The sequence below is a fragment of the Opisthorchis viverrini genome (genome assembly GCF_000715545.1).
Source record: "Opisthorchis viverrini unplaced genomic scaffold opera_v5_251, whole genome shotgun sequence".
NCBI classification, from domain to species: domain Eukaryota; kingdom Metazoa; phylum Platyhelminthes; class Trematoda; order Opisthorchiida; family Opisthorchiidae; genus Opisthorchis; species Opisthorchis viverrini.
The window spans coordinates 30,001-48,179 of NW_008751908.1; the positions used below are offsets into that span (position 1 = coordinate 30,001).

At 44.3% G+C, this 18,179-nt stretch overlaps 1 protein-coding gene across 1 annotated transcript; it reads left to right on the plus strand.

Annotated features, from left to right (window-relative positions):
- Positions 1-409: 409 nt before the first annotated feature.
- Positions 410-17,341, plus strand: T265_09026 (hypothetical protein; the record flags this gene model as incomplete). The annotated part of the gene is made up of 3 exons (XM_009174990.1): positions 410-418; positions 9,899-10,097; positions 17,313-17,341. The coding sequence occupies 3 exons, from the start codon at positions 410-412 to the stop codon at positions 17,339-17,341; spliced, it is 237 nt and encodes a 78-aa protein (XP_009173254.1).
- Positions 17,342-18,179: the final 838 nt, after the last annotated feature.

Here is an 18,179-nt window from a genome sequence, read left to right on the forward strand (position 1 = left end):
TGGACATAACAGTACCTGCTGAAACTGTAACGCTCAGACTGAACCCGTCAGATTAAGGGTCGAAGGGCAGAATTCCTCCGAAGAGTTCACAAAGTTGTCAGCTCCATCAAAGTGGATTCATTCATTTTAGGCTCAGTAGCTAGTTGCTGTAGGTGCCTCACGAAATTAAACAGAGGCTCCTAATTAAAGCACAACGGCAAGAATGGTGATTAAGTTAAAATATATTGCATCGTTGGCTTTCGGGAAATAATCCTCCTTGTTTCTCGTGGTCGCCAGCCCCGAACTGGTACCGTACGGCAGTTCCGTAGAACGATTGACGAATTTCGAATCAGCCTGTGTTTTTGCAGACAATTTTTTTCCTATGGACATCATTCCAACTAGAGGATATTCATTAAATGGCTGACGAGTAATGGCAGTGGTAAGTTATTTTTGCTTGCGTTCCCAGAATGCGCAAAAAGTCCAAATTTACCGCAAGCTCAATTTTCGTGCAAAAACAGTATGTTTTGTTTGGTGGCATCGAAACTGCTCGAAGGTTGGTGGCCGATGGTCGTGGATATTTCGGGAGCTATCCTACGATCTTCCCGGAGTACCCAGTTGCTTGACTCAGTTTTATTGAGGAGTAAGTGGTAATCACATCGTACACGAGTGATCCATTGTGAAAGATGGACAAGCGAGGGCTCCAAATCCTTAGAGTTGATAGCATTTCAAGGTTATTCGCGCATCGTTGCCTTTTGCAGGGGAGTTGACGTATACTTGGATAGTGATTTGTCCACTCCTGTTCATGGCGCACTCGCGAAGCATGCGGATGAGTCGTCTTGAATAAGTAGTACAGCCGCCTTAGTTACATCGCGGCAGCCAGCTGAAAGGTCTTTTCTCCCTCCCCCTAATAGGAGGAAGTTTTCGCATCCAACTTCACACAGGGTGAAGTTCATTGGTACTTGGGGTGGTGGTCACATAGGTCATGAGACGAACCATAAAATGTTGTCCCAACGGTTTTTGGTCCAGCTAGTCCCGTCAACATTAAGAACAATACCTGGGTGGACAGGAGTCCAGATCAGTATTTGCTCGGCAAGACTCTGAGGTCTCATGCAGCTTAACTAAAGTGGCTACAGTAGAATGAGGAAATATGGACAACGACATAGATCAGCTGCAACTTTCACCACACGAAACCGTTATAGACAAAAGCTGTCGCCACTTGGCTGGCTCTATCGGGGTTGAATACCTGTCAGCCAAACTCTCAATTGAGGACGACTGAGAGCAAAAGCCTGCATGTTCACTGTCTGTGATCTGCCTGTCTATCCGCGATATTGTCTTCCCACGATTGGATACACCACAATTCTAGACTGCACAGATCTGTATATCTATTTCGGCTCACTCGGAATGTGACCGTCACAGTTAGCAGTCTCGCCTGCCTCAACATGGAAAACAAATATTGTTTTGCTTTTGGTGGAGGAATGCACAAGTGGCTGTTTGATCGGGTCATATTGATTTCAGACTCTCCTTGAATCACTTGCCACCCATGTATTAACCAACACATAGAAACTCCAGTAACCAACAGCATCGCCAACCAACCAACAACAGAGCTATAGTCCAGTAATGCATGGGATTGAGAAGTTGGACTACAGTCACCGGGACATAGAGACATTTCGTATTACTTACATTGCAGTGGATATTGTTTCCTTATTTTATCTGCGGGAAAGCCAATACTAGTTGAAAAACTGTTTTGTCTTCACCTGTCAGCGGCACACTGGTTAAATAAGCACAGTTGAATTGCTCCCCTTGAATGTGATTTTCAAGAAATCTCCACCTAAGCAACAATTTAGGTGAAAACCACACAGTATTCTCTCTTTACGAGAAACTTGGACAGAGGAAGCGCTCAGAAGAAAGTGATTTTGATTGGCAGTTTTTCGAAAACGCGAGTCCTCCAAAGTCGCACGCTCAAGAGTCCCCTGAGTTTCGTGAACTGCGCATTGCTGGTGTTTCCCGTTGAGGATGAAACAGTTGTATGGTGCTTCTCGGCTTTTCAAAATACGGTGGCTTTACCTATGGGACAAAATATGCATCTCAAATGTCACTACCAACCATCTATAGGTAATCACATTCACGTCCCACTCATTTGAAAGTTTTTCCTATCCTAGTGCCCCACACCAAAAGGGGAAGCACCGGACTCGCGTTTCGCTCCTATTACAACTCACCAACACGGTAGACCCTTGGGGTTTGGATTCCGAGTGTGAGCTTGTTGCTATTGGTCCAGCAGTGAACGCCGGACGTGCCTGATTTACCACGTCTGAACAGGTGAATGTGCTCATCCCCGGATGATGTGGGTAGTTTTTCCGACGCCTCAGATGCCCACAACTTATCTCTAAGTAGCCCAGAGGAAAAATAAATTCACAAGATGGGTGAAAATTTAATTTGAAAAGTCGTCACCCGGGGACCCTGTCGGCACGATTGCGTGATTTTGATTCCGTTATTGAAATGTGTGTGGCTCTATATCCTGTCTAAGTGCGATCTAATCGCATCACCGATCAGCCACTCGTAACTGAACGGTTAAGTGTTCAGAGTACTAGCCTGTAGGTCGTGGGTTTGAAATTCTGTTGAGCTTTGTAAGGTGTTCACTGCTTATGACTCCCAATAAGGTTGAAACAGCTCAGCCGTGCTTCAGCATAGACTGTCTTCACTTAGAAAGCGAAATTTTCATTGAAAAAGACCAAATCATCACGTAACGAGTAATGGCCTCTTTCATCATTTTACAAGCTACATAGGTGCGCATTGCGGTGTTTCCCGTTGAGGATGAAACAGTTGTATGGTGCTTCTCGGCTTTTCAAAATACGGTGGCTTTACCTATGGGACAAAATATGCATCTCAAATGTCACTACCAACCATCTATAGGTAATCACATTCACGTCCCACTCATTTGAAAGTTTTTCCTATCCTAGTGCCCCACACCAAAAGGGGAAGCACCGGACTCGCGTTTCGCTCCTATTACAACTCACCAACACGGTAGACCCTTGGGGTTTGGATTCCGAGTGTGAGCTTGTTGCTATTGGTCCAGCAGTGAACGCCGGACGTGCCTGATTTACCACGTCTGAACAGGTGAATGTGCTCATCCCCGGATGATGTGGGTAGTTTTTCCGACGCCTCAGATGCCCACAACTTATCTCTAAGTAGCCCAGAGGAAAAATAAATTCACAAGATGGGTGAAAATTTAATTTGAAAAGTCGTCACCCGGGGACCCTGTCGGCACGATTGCGTGATTTTGATTCCGTTATTGAAATGTGTGTGGCTCTATATCCTGTCTAAGTGCGATCTAATCGCATCACCGATCAGCCACTCGTAACTGAACGGTTAAGTGTTCAGAGTACTAGCCTGTAGGTCGTGGGTTTGAAATTCTGTTGAGCTTTGTAAGGTGTTCACTGCTTATGACTCCCAATAAGGTTGAAACAGCTCAGCCGTGCTTCAGCATAGACTGTCTTCACTTAGAAAGCGAAATTTTCATTGAAAAAGACCAAATCATCACGTAACGAGTAATGGCCTCTTTCATCATTTTACAAGCTACATAGGCAAAAAGTGAACTTCCCTTTTGAAGCTTATTAACCCAGAACATAGGTGAATGTCACGTACGGCTAAGCACAACTGAAACCACTGGGTCAATCACTAATCCGATGGCAAGGTACGTTTGCTGATGGTACCTCCACCTTCAAAAGTAACAGGGCTGTGTGTTTCAATAAAACAAGAAAAGGCTACCAAAGGATTGGCATATATTGCATACGTGCTATATAAGACGCCGTCGACAGAAAGCAATGAAACTAAAGCCCTAGTGAATTCAGGACGGTTCACTCAAGAAGGTGTCTCTAGCAGGGACCATGGAGAAGGCCTACCAACAGCCAGATATCAAAGCCACTTGGAAATCGTCACAAACCATACAGACAATTCAGAACTGATGGTTAGCTATGAACGGCAGGAAAATTTACACATGATGTGAACAGCTCAGTGATCAAGTGACAAGCACATAGCATACGTTTTTCGGACGAAAGGAAAGAAGAGGGAGCTGATTGTAACGGCGAGAATTATTATGCTAACGAAAACCAACTATTCCCCATTTCAGAAAGCCAGTGAACGGTAACCCTAACATATCTCTGTAGTAACGTCTACGAGGAAGAGTGGTAACTCCTCGTTGTTCCAAAAGCAGGAATCTATTGAGCAACGTTTACGAGTGAAATGTAGGGGTACAGGTGATCAAAAAGCGTATGTAAATCCTGACTCTTAGAACTACATGTAACCTTATGATGGTCAAGCCTTGAGTGGATTCTCATGGTATTTCACAAAATTATGAACAAAACGTGGAAGTGGGGGACAAATTTATTACTCTTCAGTTCAGTTTCTAATCAGGAGAAAGTACCTCAATGAACTTCGTCCGATGATGCAGCAGGGCGGAGAGTATTTAGGATATTTTATAGCTTACGAATACTAAATACAGCGCTTGAACCGTTTCGCTCGTCAGAACCTCTGATATCCAATGTTTCCGTCGATGTCGGTACATCTTTGAGCGTCAAAAAGTCGAAGGATTTCTAGCCCCCCTCTACACTGAGATCCTTCTGTTTGAACCCTACATTCAATTCGTTAAAAGTAATACACCACACTGCATTGTGATAAAAAGGAATCGAACATTGCAATTGTATTGAATAATTTTTTAGAACTACTGAGGTCAGATAAGTCCACGGCGATGAATAGACACTTTGTTTCATCCTTCAAACTACCTGGTCTCAAATAGCTAAAAAGAACAAACATGCACTTATGTAGGTGCAATATCCTGAAGACTCTTATCGTTAGGCCGAAGCAGACGAGCCCCAAACCTATCGCACACAGACAGAATCTATGGCAGATCAGGACAGAAGATTTCTTTAGCAAAGTTTAGGATAGAGTAACCGATGCAGGTGGGTAGTTCAGAAGAGGTCGCCATTCTGCAGTGTAATAAATTTGTCTCCTATATCATTGCATGATAAGTGGTTATCCAATTTATAGTCGTTCCAAAACTATACTTCCTTGATTAATCGCTACCTCCAAACTAACCGATATGGGTTTTGCGTTTGATGGAGTTTTTGATGATGCATCAACAGACGCTGCTGTTTTCCTCGTTCCATGTTTTTTGGTCACGAACAAAAACCAGACTGCACCATGAACATTAATCTTTATTTCTTACCCGGAAAAACAGCTGGTCATAAATAGGAGTAGATTGGCTGTCTTAAATGTTTGAAATTAGAGCGTACAAAATCAACTCTGGAACGCAGACGTGGTCCAACTAGATAAGAGATTGCCAAAAGGTGTGTACTGTATTTACTTATTGAGCAATCCAGAAGGCGTGATACAGAATATTGGGGCAGTATAACCATCAAAACCGAGGCATAAAGAGTTTTGACGAGTGAGGACAGTACTCACTCATTTGAACTTGGCTACAAAAAGGTGACGAACAGTAAGTGAGGACAAGGTTTTGTTCATCGACATGCCATGCGGGCAAGGATTGGTCCGTTGCACGTCCTCAAGAAATGAAACTAACGCTCTTTCCACAAGGACAAACTGAAAATGAGCTGGAATGACCTGATTAGTGCGTAACAGACTCAGTCACCTTAAACAAGCTCAAGAGAAGACAATTTACATCCACCAATTGGTCATATAGTACGCAACAGCCGAACAATAATTGCCACGTTTAGATGGTCTCAAGATAACTCAGCTTCTGAAGCTATTGGCGCGATTACTGACGAGTAGTAAGCAGTTCCGATGTATTTCCGTGCATATGTAACCATATCCGGCTAAGTATTCCAGTCACAGTGGCTGAGTTGGGACTCAGTGACCTGAATTTTTTTGTGCTACTTAAGAATACCACCAGTAATTTTATTGGGGAAGAAGCTTCCTCATGCCTGCAGAATTTCCCCCTAAAGACGCATACGGGCTGCCAGGGGGGAGCAAGTGGGAAAAATCCTTGTGGTCAGACAGTTCTCCACTGAGTGTGATGTGAAAGCGCCTATTCCGGTGCCTTAAACATTATCACTAGGCTTATGATACACGCAAACCACTTCGCTACCAATATTGAAAATAGCGTCAGAGAGACAGTTTTCAAGGCCGCCTGGAGTATAGATCCCTTGAATGCCAGGTGGGCACACACAAGCCCCAGAACGAACACATCTGGCCGATTTAAAAGCTACCGACGTTGACGCGCCCGAGTAAACATTCGGATTGTTTGAAACTAGGACTCGAAGCCCAAATTGACATTATACCCGCTGACCGACCAGAATACCTACGAAGAGCGGAGACATGTAACAAACTCGAACTACAATTGTGCTAATGATTTCAGTAATAGTCTTTTAGCTGTAGCACTCATTCGGTGCCCAGCTGCTATGCCACTCAATGGAAGCACGAAGGCTAAAGTACTGCCAAGTCGCCCAGGCCTAGGTTAGAGCTGTCAAGGTGCCGAGGTTGGGTTCGAACCACGGACTTTCCGGTCAGTAAGTTCATCCTTTGACATTTAGAGCTATCCAAAGCTCACCGATGGATAAAACTTAATGGTTTCGATCATCTCTGACTAATCAGAGAGGTTCATTTGATCACCGGAACATCAGAGTATTTCAGTAGGTTGAGGTGGAAGAGTGGAGCTCCGCCAGTATGGCAGTGAAGTGTGGTCCTATTCATTCAGAATATGCTCTTCTAACAGAATGACGCGTAAAGGCTAGCATTCAGTGACCAAGCTCATTTGCGCTTTCTCAAAGAAGCAGTTTGCCCCAATGTAGGGGCACCGAGCGAAGTTGAACCACTTCCATGGTCGTAATACACTACTCATAACGTCGCTGAAAACTCTTCGACTGCCCACGACGGGTTTTGCTCTTCTCGGAGCTCATCAATTGGAAAAAAGGTTTCGAACCGACTGAGAAGTCAACGTTTCAGAAAGGCTTGGTAAACAATATGTAGTTTTTAATTGTCCAGATATCTGATTAGTAAATAATAGATTTTTCGATGAGAGAACTTTGCGCTCACTTGGAGCCTGGATATACCTCTGGACAGACTCGCTTTAATGATGGCTCTCCTGCTAGTGGTCTACACCTCTGTGAACCCAGTGTGTAACCTTCAGCATCCTCAGGTGACTATCCAAATTTCGCGCGCTTGAGGAAACGTTCTGTCGGCACCGAGTTGTGCGCACATACAAATCTGTCAGAAGTGATCTTAACCTTATTGTCAATCCTGGGATAACGTCCCTGTATATTATTCTACCAAGGAAAATTATCGATCCTAATTTTGATCGATACTAGGCCCTGCACGACTAAACGATGAGACTATGAGCAACCGGATCAGTATCCCATTTTGTTACTGCTGTCACGAATTGCCACTTATCTTTTCTGAATGTGCTCGAAATAGCTCAGTGGTTAAGGTGATGACCGGATGTTTCGTGGTCCGAACTAAACCTCTGCATTTCGAATGCCCCTGTCCAGGCTTTTGCAACTTGGCAGTGCCTTAGACCTTCCTGCCTTCGGGTGCCATGGCAGCTAGGCACTTGGAGAGTGCTACAGCTGAACGATTATTATCAATAATTATATTCATGAAGACAGCCAGCCTTAAACTACCTGGCCAGCCCAGCACAAGAATACGAGATAGTGGCATCCGATTCACCATTTCACGAGATTATCAATAATTATATTCATGAAGACAGCCTCAGTTAAACTACCTGGCCAGCCCAGCACAAGAATACGAGATAGTGGCATCCGATTCACCATTTCACGAGTTTGTATTGCAACAGTAAATCTCGTTTCGGCCAGTCAGGAAGCGACTGTGTTGATATAAGGGGCGCAAATTTCTATTTGCGCCCTGGTCCCAAACCTAATCCACTGATATTCTTCTGTCACAAGGTGGCGAGTTGAGTAAAATTTACTATCGCACTCAGATTACAGCCATTAAAACAGGGTTATTCCTTCCGCTCGAACGAAGTTGATCAGTTCGCATCAATTTCGTGAACAGTATTGGTAACGATCAATACTTCCCCCACATTGTCACAGGTTAGTGGCTCTGTGAACATGTTCACAAGCTGCGAACAATCCCTCAAAAACACCAAACTGTGGTCACGTCAAACGTGAAATGTGGCGCTGGGCTTCACAACCGATTAGGTTGACAAGAGATTGTTTTTGTGTTCACCTTGGTCCTGGTTCAGTCCTGTGTTTCAGGAAACGTCTTGAGAGACTCTGCAAGCAGTTCGGTGGACAATACGAGCAGCAGAGGTAGTCAGTGTATAGAGTGATCTGTTACTCACTCCGATCTGAAAATATACCTTTGTTACTTGAACAGGGTGACTGGAATGTCTTATTTTCCGAAGTTCCAAGATTACCATATGGCCACCTCTTATGAACGACAACGGGCCGAACCTAGCTCGGATGACCAAGTGTGAGACTGTGAACGATCTTTTCGACGGCCCACCTTCGAACCACTACAAACGCCTTTAACGTGGTTGCTGGTTCCGTCCTAATAATTTCCACACATGCTGTTTCAGCATCAAGGACATAGACAGCAACTCCACCATCTGCTTCATAATTTATGGGGTTATCGTAAACTGAACAAATCAAATTCAAAATCACGTAGAATACTTTTCTGATCATGACACCTCTTAACTCAACTGCGATTGCTGCGTTACTTATGTCACCAGAATCAATAAAAATCTGCGTGCACAAATTTCCGAGCAATAGCCGAAATGTTGGACTGAATCGCGCATGCTCACTGAATCGGTCGCGGGACACAATCAGTTTGCGGTTTATCAGGTTGATTTCAACAATTTAGTTATAATCAAAAGCTAACCTGAATCCTTCATCGGTGAAACGAATTACTCACAAGGTTGCCGAAAACTTCTAGCAAATGATTTAATTTCAACAATCCAAGTCTTCTTGATTCCGATAGTTAATGATGACAACCTGGTACCGTGAAAGACCGTACGCACAAAATTGCTGAGGGAACAGACAAGCGTCCAACCAAATCAGTGGCTGAATTCGATCGCCTTGTATGGCCTTACTGACTTCTAACCATTTCCATGTCACACGTTACCTGAATGCTTTCAGCGCTAAAGATTATGAAGGCAAAGATGCGGTACTCCTTGACAAATTACTTCGGTGTTCAAGAGGAACTCGTGTACGATGCTATTCAACTGAATGTGCTGCGTACTATTCGCATCATGTCCAAGTTGACACTGTATTCAAGATACCGTAGTGTACTTTCCCAACATAACTCATTGGTTAAAAGTTTCCTGAAACCCCTTGATATCCCACTGCCGTTCTGGCTCTTCTTAATATCAGTTAGGTAGGTGCAGTCCCCGAGTTCCTATCAGCCCCACATTCCACCGCAACACCAAAGTGTATGCAACCAGCGTAATACACTCATTTGCAAATTACTATGGAGACCCAACTGAATGTTTCATTTGTCATATTCTTCAGCTTCGTGCAGTACATTCAGTTGAAAAGAATATCGTGGCCTGGGGATTCATCTGAGTCTCTTCCAAACAATTTTGTAATTTCTCAAAGTGCGTATTCTGCCAAATGCGCGCAAACGGTCGGTAAAGTAGGAAACCATGTTGATAGAAACTCACAGCCTAAGCCTGCCTGATTTACCCCAAGAAGGGGGAACCTGAGCTATCGTAAAGTTTGGAATGGACTTATAAGTAGTGAAAACATTAGGCTGACTTTCTCCACTTCAACCATCCTGCTTTCAGTGATAGTCACTTATCCAACGAAACCCCTCAACTGAGAGCATCTACGAGGAGGTACCGAATTGTGTCTAATCGCGCCCCCTCTCATCTCAGCATGGTCAGGGGCGGATGACTTCGGAAACAAGCAAATAATTCCATGTAAACTGTTGCTATTTTGCTTGTGTTCAGGAAGCTCTATTCACTGCTTCTCGTGTCGCCGGTGTTTTCAACAAAGAGAAAGGCGCCATAACTCGGTTGCCGTCTGTCATGTGGGGCTGGCCAAACCCTGATCCCAAACCAACAACAAATCAGCTTCTTAGGAGTTGGCGGATAAAGCCACCTGAATCCAACGGCTATGTTGTCATTGCTGGTCATCTGTTCTCTGTAGGTGTGCTGCTGCCTTTCAGGACTGCGCAAAGGTAGAGGTGCTGAGGAAGCAATCAGTAACAGGTCTCACGGAACTCTAATGATAACGTTTTCAACATGTAATTCGTTCATGCTGCGGCATCCCCGGAAAGCAAAGTACCCTTTTCTAACCCAGCAGCTAGAGTGACCAAAAACAAGTTGGGGTACTCAACGTAAGAAGGAAACTCTTCATCAGTTGTTAGAATGTTCATACCATACCTGACGTTTCCGTTAAAGGATCCGCATGCACACTATTCAGGACCGTCTGTTAAATATCAGTCGTCTTTCGAATACCCGGAGTCCGGTACGTGACGAATTCAGATTCCCCGATCAGACACTTTATACCGGCTTTACCACAACGAACCAGCGGACAATTCAGACCCCCATGGTGGTACAATTGCTGCATGTAGCCGAGCTAACAGTCTGCTGATTGCCTGAAACCTAGTATACCGAAGAGTTGTGGTGGCTCATTCCAAAGGGACCTCATGCTTCAGATTCTCACAGACGGGAGTATGAAGTGAAGTCACGAGACATAAGAATTGTACTTTGAAACTTTTCAAACGTTGGTCACGTTGCATGTTATGTTCAGCATTTGCTCTACGCAAACGTTTGTTCACGGCAACCTTCATTGTCTCATGAATTGTCTGAGGTGCAGTAGTTGTTAGCATCGTCGTCACTAGTTCCGGCTCTTGATATCCCACATTCAGCTCATCGTAACCAACAGAAAAGGTGATCAGTTTTTTCTTCACACCCGTGGTGCATTATCGAAAGTCAGCAGTGCTTCTAACAGATTGAGGGGCCCTCCCCTTCAGGCAGCATATACCTCCAGTGATTGTGGAAAGCATAAACTGGTAAACAGGTGATCAATGGAGCGTTAATGCGCGCCCCACTCCAACTCATCCATCCAGTCCATTCATCGATCACACAGAAAAGGATGAGAGCCGAACTCAACGGTATGCAGATCTCTGCTGTATCAGCTGTACCTCCTCACCATGGCAGAATTACAGCGGAACTCGAAGAAAAAATGCTGTAATCAACGGTACACGTTAGACACGCACAGCCTAACTGATGCACGTTCAGGGCAGTAAGATCTCGTGGGCTCATCCGACATGAGTTCAACAATAAGTGAATCAAGGTAAACGCTGCACACACTCAGTTGTTCGACGTCAAGTGTTTTTGTCCCTTTGTAGCCGGGTAACATTTCAGGATGAATAGTTCAAGTTTGTTGATGGCTGAAGCCACCGTGATTGGTGCTGTGACGGATCACAACAATGAGTTGGCTAAAATAAGTGAGTCACTTATGGCTTCATAAGTGGCTTTCATGGAATCTAAAGAGTCATTCATAAGGTTATTATTGTTTCATACTTCCGAAACTCGGCACCTCCGACCCCGTGACAGTGAACGTCCAGAAATTTTATTACTATTATATTTTCAGCATTGCAGGTGTTAGCCGGTTGCAAATTGTCCAAAAGAAGCAAACTTATGTTTGTGAGTATTTGGTTATGAGTTCCGGACCAGTACACAAAAGTATCGAGTTAAGTTGGTTGAACAATGAAATTTGCCCGTCTTATCAAAGCTAACCAAATGATAAGTTGTTTTCTAATCCTACATTTTTACTGGCGTACAGTTCACGGAAGACATGACAACACGAAATGAAAGCAGCCATAGTCAGACTGAATGCCTTAAAACCTCTGCGTCTTCTCGGCTGAAATCCGAGTGATTGGGGTCGCACGTCGCCGGATACCTTGCCGGACACAATACGTAACCAATTCCACTGGTGTGTACACTGAAAATTCCTATCCGGAATGATCAATTTTCAGTCGTTGTGTGCCGGATTAGTTTTGGACGTAGTTCGCAACAGATATATCGACCAATACGATACTTAGATCAACCTATTTCAATACGCAGATACCATACTCTCAATCGTTTACCTAGGGATTTATGTTCCCGCACGGAGAAATAAGCGCGATGCCCAGTGTGGTCCGTTGTAGCTCAGCGATTGGTTACTCTAGTTTTAGAAAAAAACAGCCTCATATGTTTCGAATGACTTCCAACGAAAATTATGTGGTACAATACCTCACGTTACTACATTTTGCGGAATATTTGTCATAACACTTATCAGGCGAAATTCGAGTTCATGAATTGATCAACAGCACGGCTGTGGTACATTCTTTTACAGCATGGATGACTGAACAATTCCACGCATCAAACAATAACATGGGTCGCTGAGTACACACGACGTTCAATCCCAATCGGATGCTGAATTGGTCCAATAATGGAATTCTGCAAGGATGGCAGTTGGTTGTCAACTGGTTTTAAGTGAGAACATTCTCCCAATGGTCGTAGTCCCCATGATGCTGCGGCGTGTCCATTGTCAAACCGTATTGCAGTCAAAGTTAATGCCACCATCATTTCTTGATTGGAATTTTTGTAAACGACCGTGAGGAACCAGTGCGTTCGTGGTGTAGTCAATTTCTGTCTCAGAGATAAAAAAAAAACAAGGAGATGGTGCGACTCAGAAACGAACTCGGTACTGAACTGATCTGGGTGAAACTATCAGGAAGGTCAGCTTCCTGGAAGCAACCACTGAATGCCCGGAACCTACGGCGACTCTCAGCTCCGCTGGGTGTTGACCAGACAGACAACGCCTCCTCAATATGCAGCGCGTCACAGCGTTGCATCAAACCCAGACAGAGCGAGTCAGCGTTGATCAAGGACAGGCAACGCCTCCGCAATATGCAGCACGTCGCTGCCTCGTACTAAAGCCAGACCGCGTGCGTCAGCATTGAACCAAGTTCAGTGTCCTTCCAATAAAAAGCTTCAGGACGTTGTACTTTTCGCACTCGCACGCACTCGCGCTCTCGCAACCACTTTGTTGGAATATAGCTACTGTGTTCCCTTCTGTGAGTCTTCTCTCCGACACTAGGCACTGGAGCGGGTCAGTAGCAGATACCACAGGCCGGCGAATCAGCAGATATAACAGAAACTTAACCAGAGACCGAACATCGTGGAAGGGGAAGTGGTAATGAACCGGTATCTCATCTGCAAGAGGAGCTATAGTCACATGAAATCCAGGAGTACTGAAAATACGTCCATAGTGATTTTAATGGTAGTTCGAAAAGTCTGCTATATGGAAACAGGATGTAAGCTCTGATGCAGTATTCAGCCTTACGTGATCATATTCAGCGTTCCCTGTTCACTTGAAGCCTGATGCCCTAGCGAATAAGTGAGAGGGAATTCCGAAAGCGTCCTTTTCATGTGGAGTGTGCCTGAGTGATTTTAATTCCAAGGAAACGACCTTCACTCCTTCCTGAGACATGCCATCCCGAGAGTGCAGAAGAAAAATTGCTCCGCAAGATCAAATAATCTAAGGCAACGGCTGCTGGTTGAAGACGGAAGTCTGCTACAACATCAGTGTTGAAAAACGCACCTCACTGCGCGTTTCAGTTCTGTTGATCGAATGGATGTTCATATCAATCACCGGGTGGCATCATACATGTCTGGACATCACGTATTCAATTACTGAGAGTTCCGAACAAAAATGAGAGAGTTGTAGGCGGAGAACGTAACTTACGATAATGTGGGCCAGTTTCTATGGTTCATATCGTTGCGTGGCCATGTCCCAATGTTGTTGCAATCGATATGGGCTGTCCCAAATCCACCACCCGATCGACTGTATTTCGGCCACACATTGTTATTTTGGAGGCGTAAAAGCCCAGCCAGACAACCAAATTTGACGAAACGAGCACTATAGAATTAACCGGACAAGTCAAACAAATCGCAACGGGACACGTGCGTCGGGTGTTGCATTCTGAATTTAAGCAAACGGATGGTTGCACTAGACATATATAACACTGAAACGATTTTAATAACTTGAAACCTGCAGAGCAGCTAATCGGGAACTTTCCATGACCAGCGGTATATTTGTTCTCAGTCCTATTTGGTAGAATCAAACAGCTTTTAGGACATAGCACAAAGAGGCAGTGTACTCCTAGTTTTGGATACCCTTTCTTGATGTTGAGTTCGGTTAATCACTTATACTGGTGTCTACCTTGAATAGTCGGAGCTTAACCGAATATCGGCACATCAGTATCAGGGGAATTTAAGCCAACAAATAAGTTTTCAGGGACGTCTCCTTAGGCTTCCATTCTAGCTTATATTAGACAAACACTCATACGTAACGGTATAATAGTCAGCGGAAAAGGGAGTCGTAGTGAGGCATACGTTGTTTCGCCAAGATAGTGGGATTATCTGTAGAGGTTTTGAGAAAACCGGGTTAGCTCAACTACCATCGCGCCCAGCCGAAACTGAAGAGCAACTAGATCGTCACCCAGGTGAACTTGTAAAGTCTGTGGCGCGAGATGTCAAACAGGTTAAATATAATATAGGCAAATGTTCCTGGAACAAAGTAAAGTTGTCCAAATGTGGTGATCTCGGTAGTTTTCACAATACTGGTCCTCATTGTTCCCGGCTGGTTTCTCCAATCTTGTCTAATTGGATGGAAGGCCGTCGAAACCCGGAGTTGGTGGTCATGTTTGAGCGATATGCACCTAGAGCACAGTTGATCCACTGTGACACTATCAGCAGTCCATGAGTAGTGATGCTCACGTGTACAATTGGAATTATCTAGTCGTGCGGTTTGTGTAACTGCTACCGATTGAAGACACCCACGGAAGTTATGATGAGGACGAAGATGTTAAAGATTAGATTCGAATGAATTCAGTTGAGTCTCCCGTCAAAACGAAATTTGTCGGAAAATGAGAGTTTTTGGCGAATTCCGTCCAATGTGGAGCTCAGTAGAACACAAGACTGACAGAAACTCGGATATTGCACTTACCTAATGAGCCCAAGGAAGGGCGGAACAGCTCGTGTACTGTCGAAGAGTTCTCAGCAGCTTTATGAGTGGTGTGTTGCGAACAACTGTTTTCTGTTTTGGTCATTTTGACTAATACACCACGTGTATAGTTAGGCACACCCATGAATAAATGCGTAAAGGAAGGGCAAGAGACACGGATCAACGGGCCACTGAGTCAAGCTGATTATGTCAGCTGGACTGGATCGGTGAAGTGGTATAATCCGTAGGGTTCAACATAAGTTCAAACCCTGTGCGAGTTTCTTTTGGGCAAAAATGTCTGGATCACGCAACCGGATTGCAGTAATTATTGCGACTGGTAAAAACCGGAATCGTTATCTCCGTGGTCGGTTCAGGGGTACCTCATACACGATCTGGACTGTTGTTCTATGGCACTTGCGGTCTCAACGAGAGGTCTTCTGATTGGTTCGTATTTCTTTTATTCATGGAAGCGGAGCTGTGTTGTAGCATCCGATTTCCGGTTACTATCATATAAATTTGATGTACTAGCAGACAGGATCAAACACAGAAAAATCTTTGTTCGCTGAAATCGTTCTTATCAGAAATTCAGTCGCTTGCAACAATCCAATGACTAATGTGTGTTTACCCAATTTCAGAAGCGCGAAAATCCGGGAGCAACTTCCATTTTCTCAATCAATATGGCAAGCGGATCATTTTCGTAAGCACTGTTATCGAATTCTGCGCAGAAATATGACCGTTCCCAGGCCAAATGCACGCAGCTACCACACGAGATACGTAAGCTCAGTGGTAAGTGAGTTAGAAACACTGTCCGGGGAGGAATAAAAACTTGCCAGAGAGCTCAACCCTTTTGCATCGTGGGTGAAGATCCCTACCAATCCATAAACCCGACTTGGGATGGATGGTACATTTTTGAAGGCTACAACATTAGCCCTAAATTTTGTTGTCCTTGTCGTAAGTGTTGCCAACATGAAATTCACGTCCTACCATCTAGGTCATAGAGTGTCACCGGACTTGTTTTACAGGATGAATCTGACCAAATTATAAGACGAATAACACCTTGTCTGATGAATTCCAATTCAATGAAAAGCAAAAGAAAGAAGGACACATAAGATAGAAGATAGTTGTATCCGAGATACTGCAACGTTTGAAACGAACAGGAAGCATCAGTGCTAAAGCTTTGGTTATATTTGGTGCACCGGTACAATACTTCAACTATATGACCTCTAAAATACATGAATCCAGTCTGACTTTCGGGCCCATCCACCTCACGCGTGCAATGCGCAGCTACTTACCCCCCAATCATCGGTGAACGAAACTGTGGCAGCTACAACCAGTGTACGACCAGTACGCGGTTATTACAGCTGACAATGATGATGATGATGTTCGGTTTTCCGTGCCATACTCTCGCCAGAATTCTAGGGCCAAACGGAAGAAAAGTGTCAACATCATGTCTCACAGACGCTCTCAAGTTCATCGATCAGCTTAGAGATCAGAAGTTGACGATTAACATGTGTTCTGCCCTCATGCTGTATCCTTATTTACTTACGTACGACTCACTGAGAAAACTCACCAAGTCTACGATTTGAGTGAACAAGGTGGCTGGGATATCCACATGCCTATACCGAACCTGAATGGGTTGTTGCCTCTTTGTACGTACAGCGCTCAAATCACCTTTACTAACAATATCTACCTTAAACTGGAACAAGGCAGTCAACTGAAACTTCTCAATGATGAGGGGATAGAGCCGATGAGAACATGCACCGGAAAGCCTTCCTATAACGAAACCGAAACCTAATCAGGCGTCTGACTGAAAGAGCAGTGAAGATCCCTCGACTGTCTACACGATGAACCGAATTTTTTAGAATAGGTATTTTCGCAAAGCGGGTATCCAACACGGTTCACGGTCACAAGACAGAATACCAAGCAATATGCGGCTGATAAACCATGTCTATAACAAACTTCTATTCAAAATATACTACCTCTATATAACTGTATTGACACGGTCTCCAACCCATCATTCTAAAACATATATTACCAATTTCCACCACCAACTTCTGTGATTATTCATTTGTATGTTTGTGCCGAACATCATGCGTCCGTGGTGGGACAGAGGACTTATCAAACAGGATTCTGAATGGTGGTTGGAAGAAGACAAACCCGAAAACAATCGCATTGCATCTGTTCGAAACCACCCATACCACAGAACAAGGAAGCATCTTACAAGCCTCATATCGGGTATTCCTGAACCGGTCACGGACACTACGATTCAGACTGTTAGCAACCGCATGGACTACTGAAATCCATTGTATAACCCATATATCCGCGTTATATTGGTCTATGAGCTATTCCTTTTCCCCAACCCAGTCTGTGACGTAATCGGTCTGGTCGAGTAAATCACTGGCGTAATCCGCCATTCTCGGCGATCGATTGAGCCATGTACCTCTTTCTCCCAATTTCCACATTTACTCATGGATACGCACGATCAAACACGCCGTTTCTGACTAGAACTAAATAAATTTGTGATCTGTTGGGCCAAGACGACCGACCACAGAAATGCAGAAATAGTTCATGCCAGTGCTTATGTGAAACTGAATTTCCTAATATTACTGATACAATGGGAACAAATTAAAACGATTGCTGTACAAGCTACATAGGTCATATGACCAGACGCTTATCTGACCGTGTATGTGAGCAATATTCATCAAGAATTGGTGATGGTTTCACATGAACCATCACAAGTATACGTCTACCTGAATCCGAGTTTCGGAGGCTTACTATCCAATCTGTCGATCTCAAGGCAACCAAACAAACTACCCGTAAAATTAGGATGGAAGTTGAACCTATCCTAGAAGGGATAACACAATGGACAAAAAATCGTGCTAATTTTGTCCCACGTCGGTCAATCAGCAACCGAAGTGCACAGTCGAGGGTGGACTCAGGCTACGGTGATCCAGTCAGCAAGATACGTTTGTCTTGGTTAGCAATGTAGTTAAAACAATCGGAACATTTGAAATAGCAGTCGACTGACGAAAGCCACTGCGGCACAAATGAGGAAATGGACCAGTGACGGTCAAGTACATTCGAACAACCAAATTCAGCATTCAGAACAATGGACAACAGTGCTTCCCTAATAAACCGAGATCCCCTGAAGCGAACTGAAGCCTTCCTCTTGACTGTTTTCCGGAATCGCGGCATAGTATCAGGAGAAAAACCCGATTCATGATCTCAAGA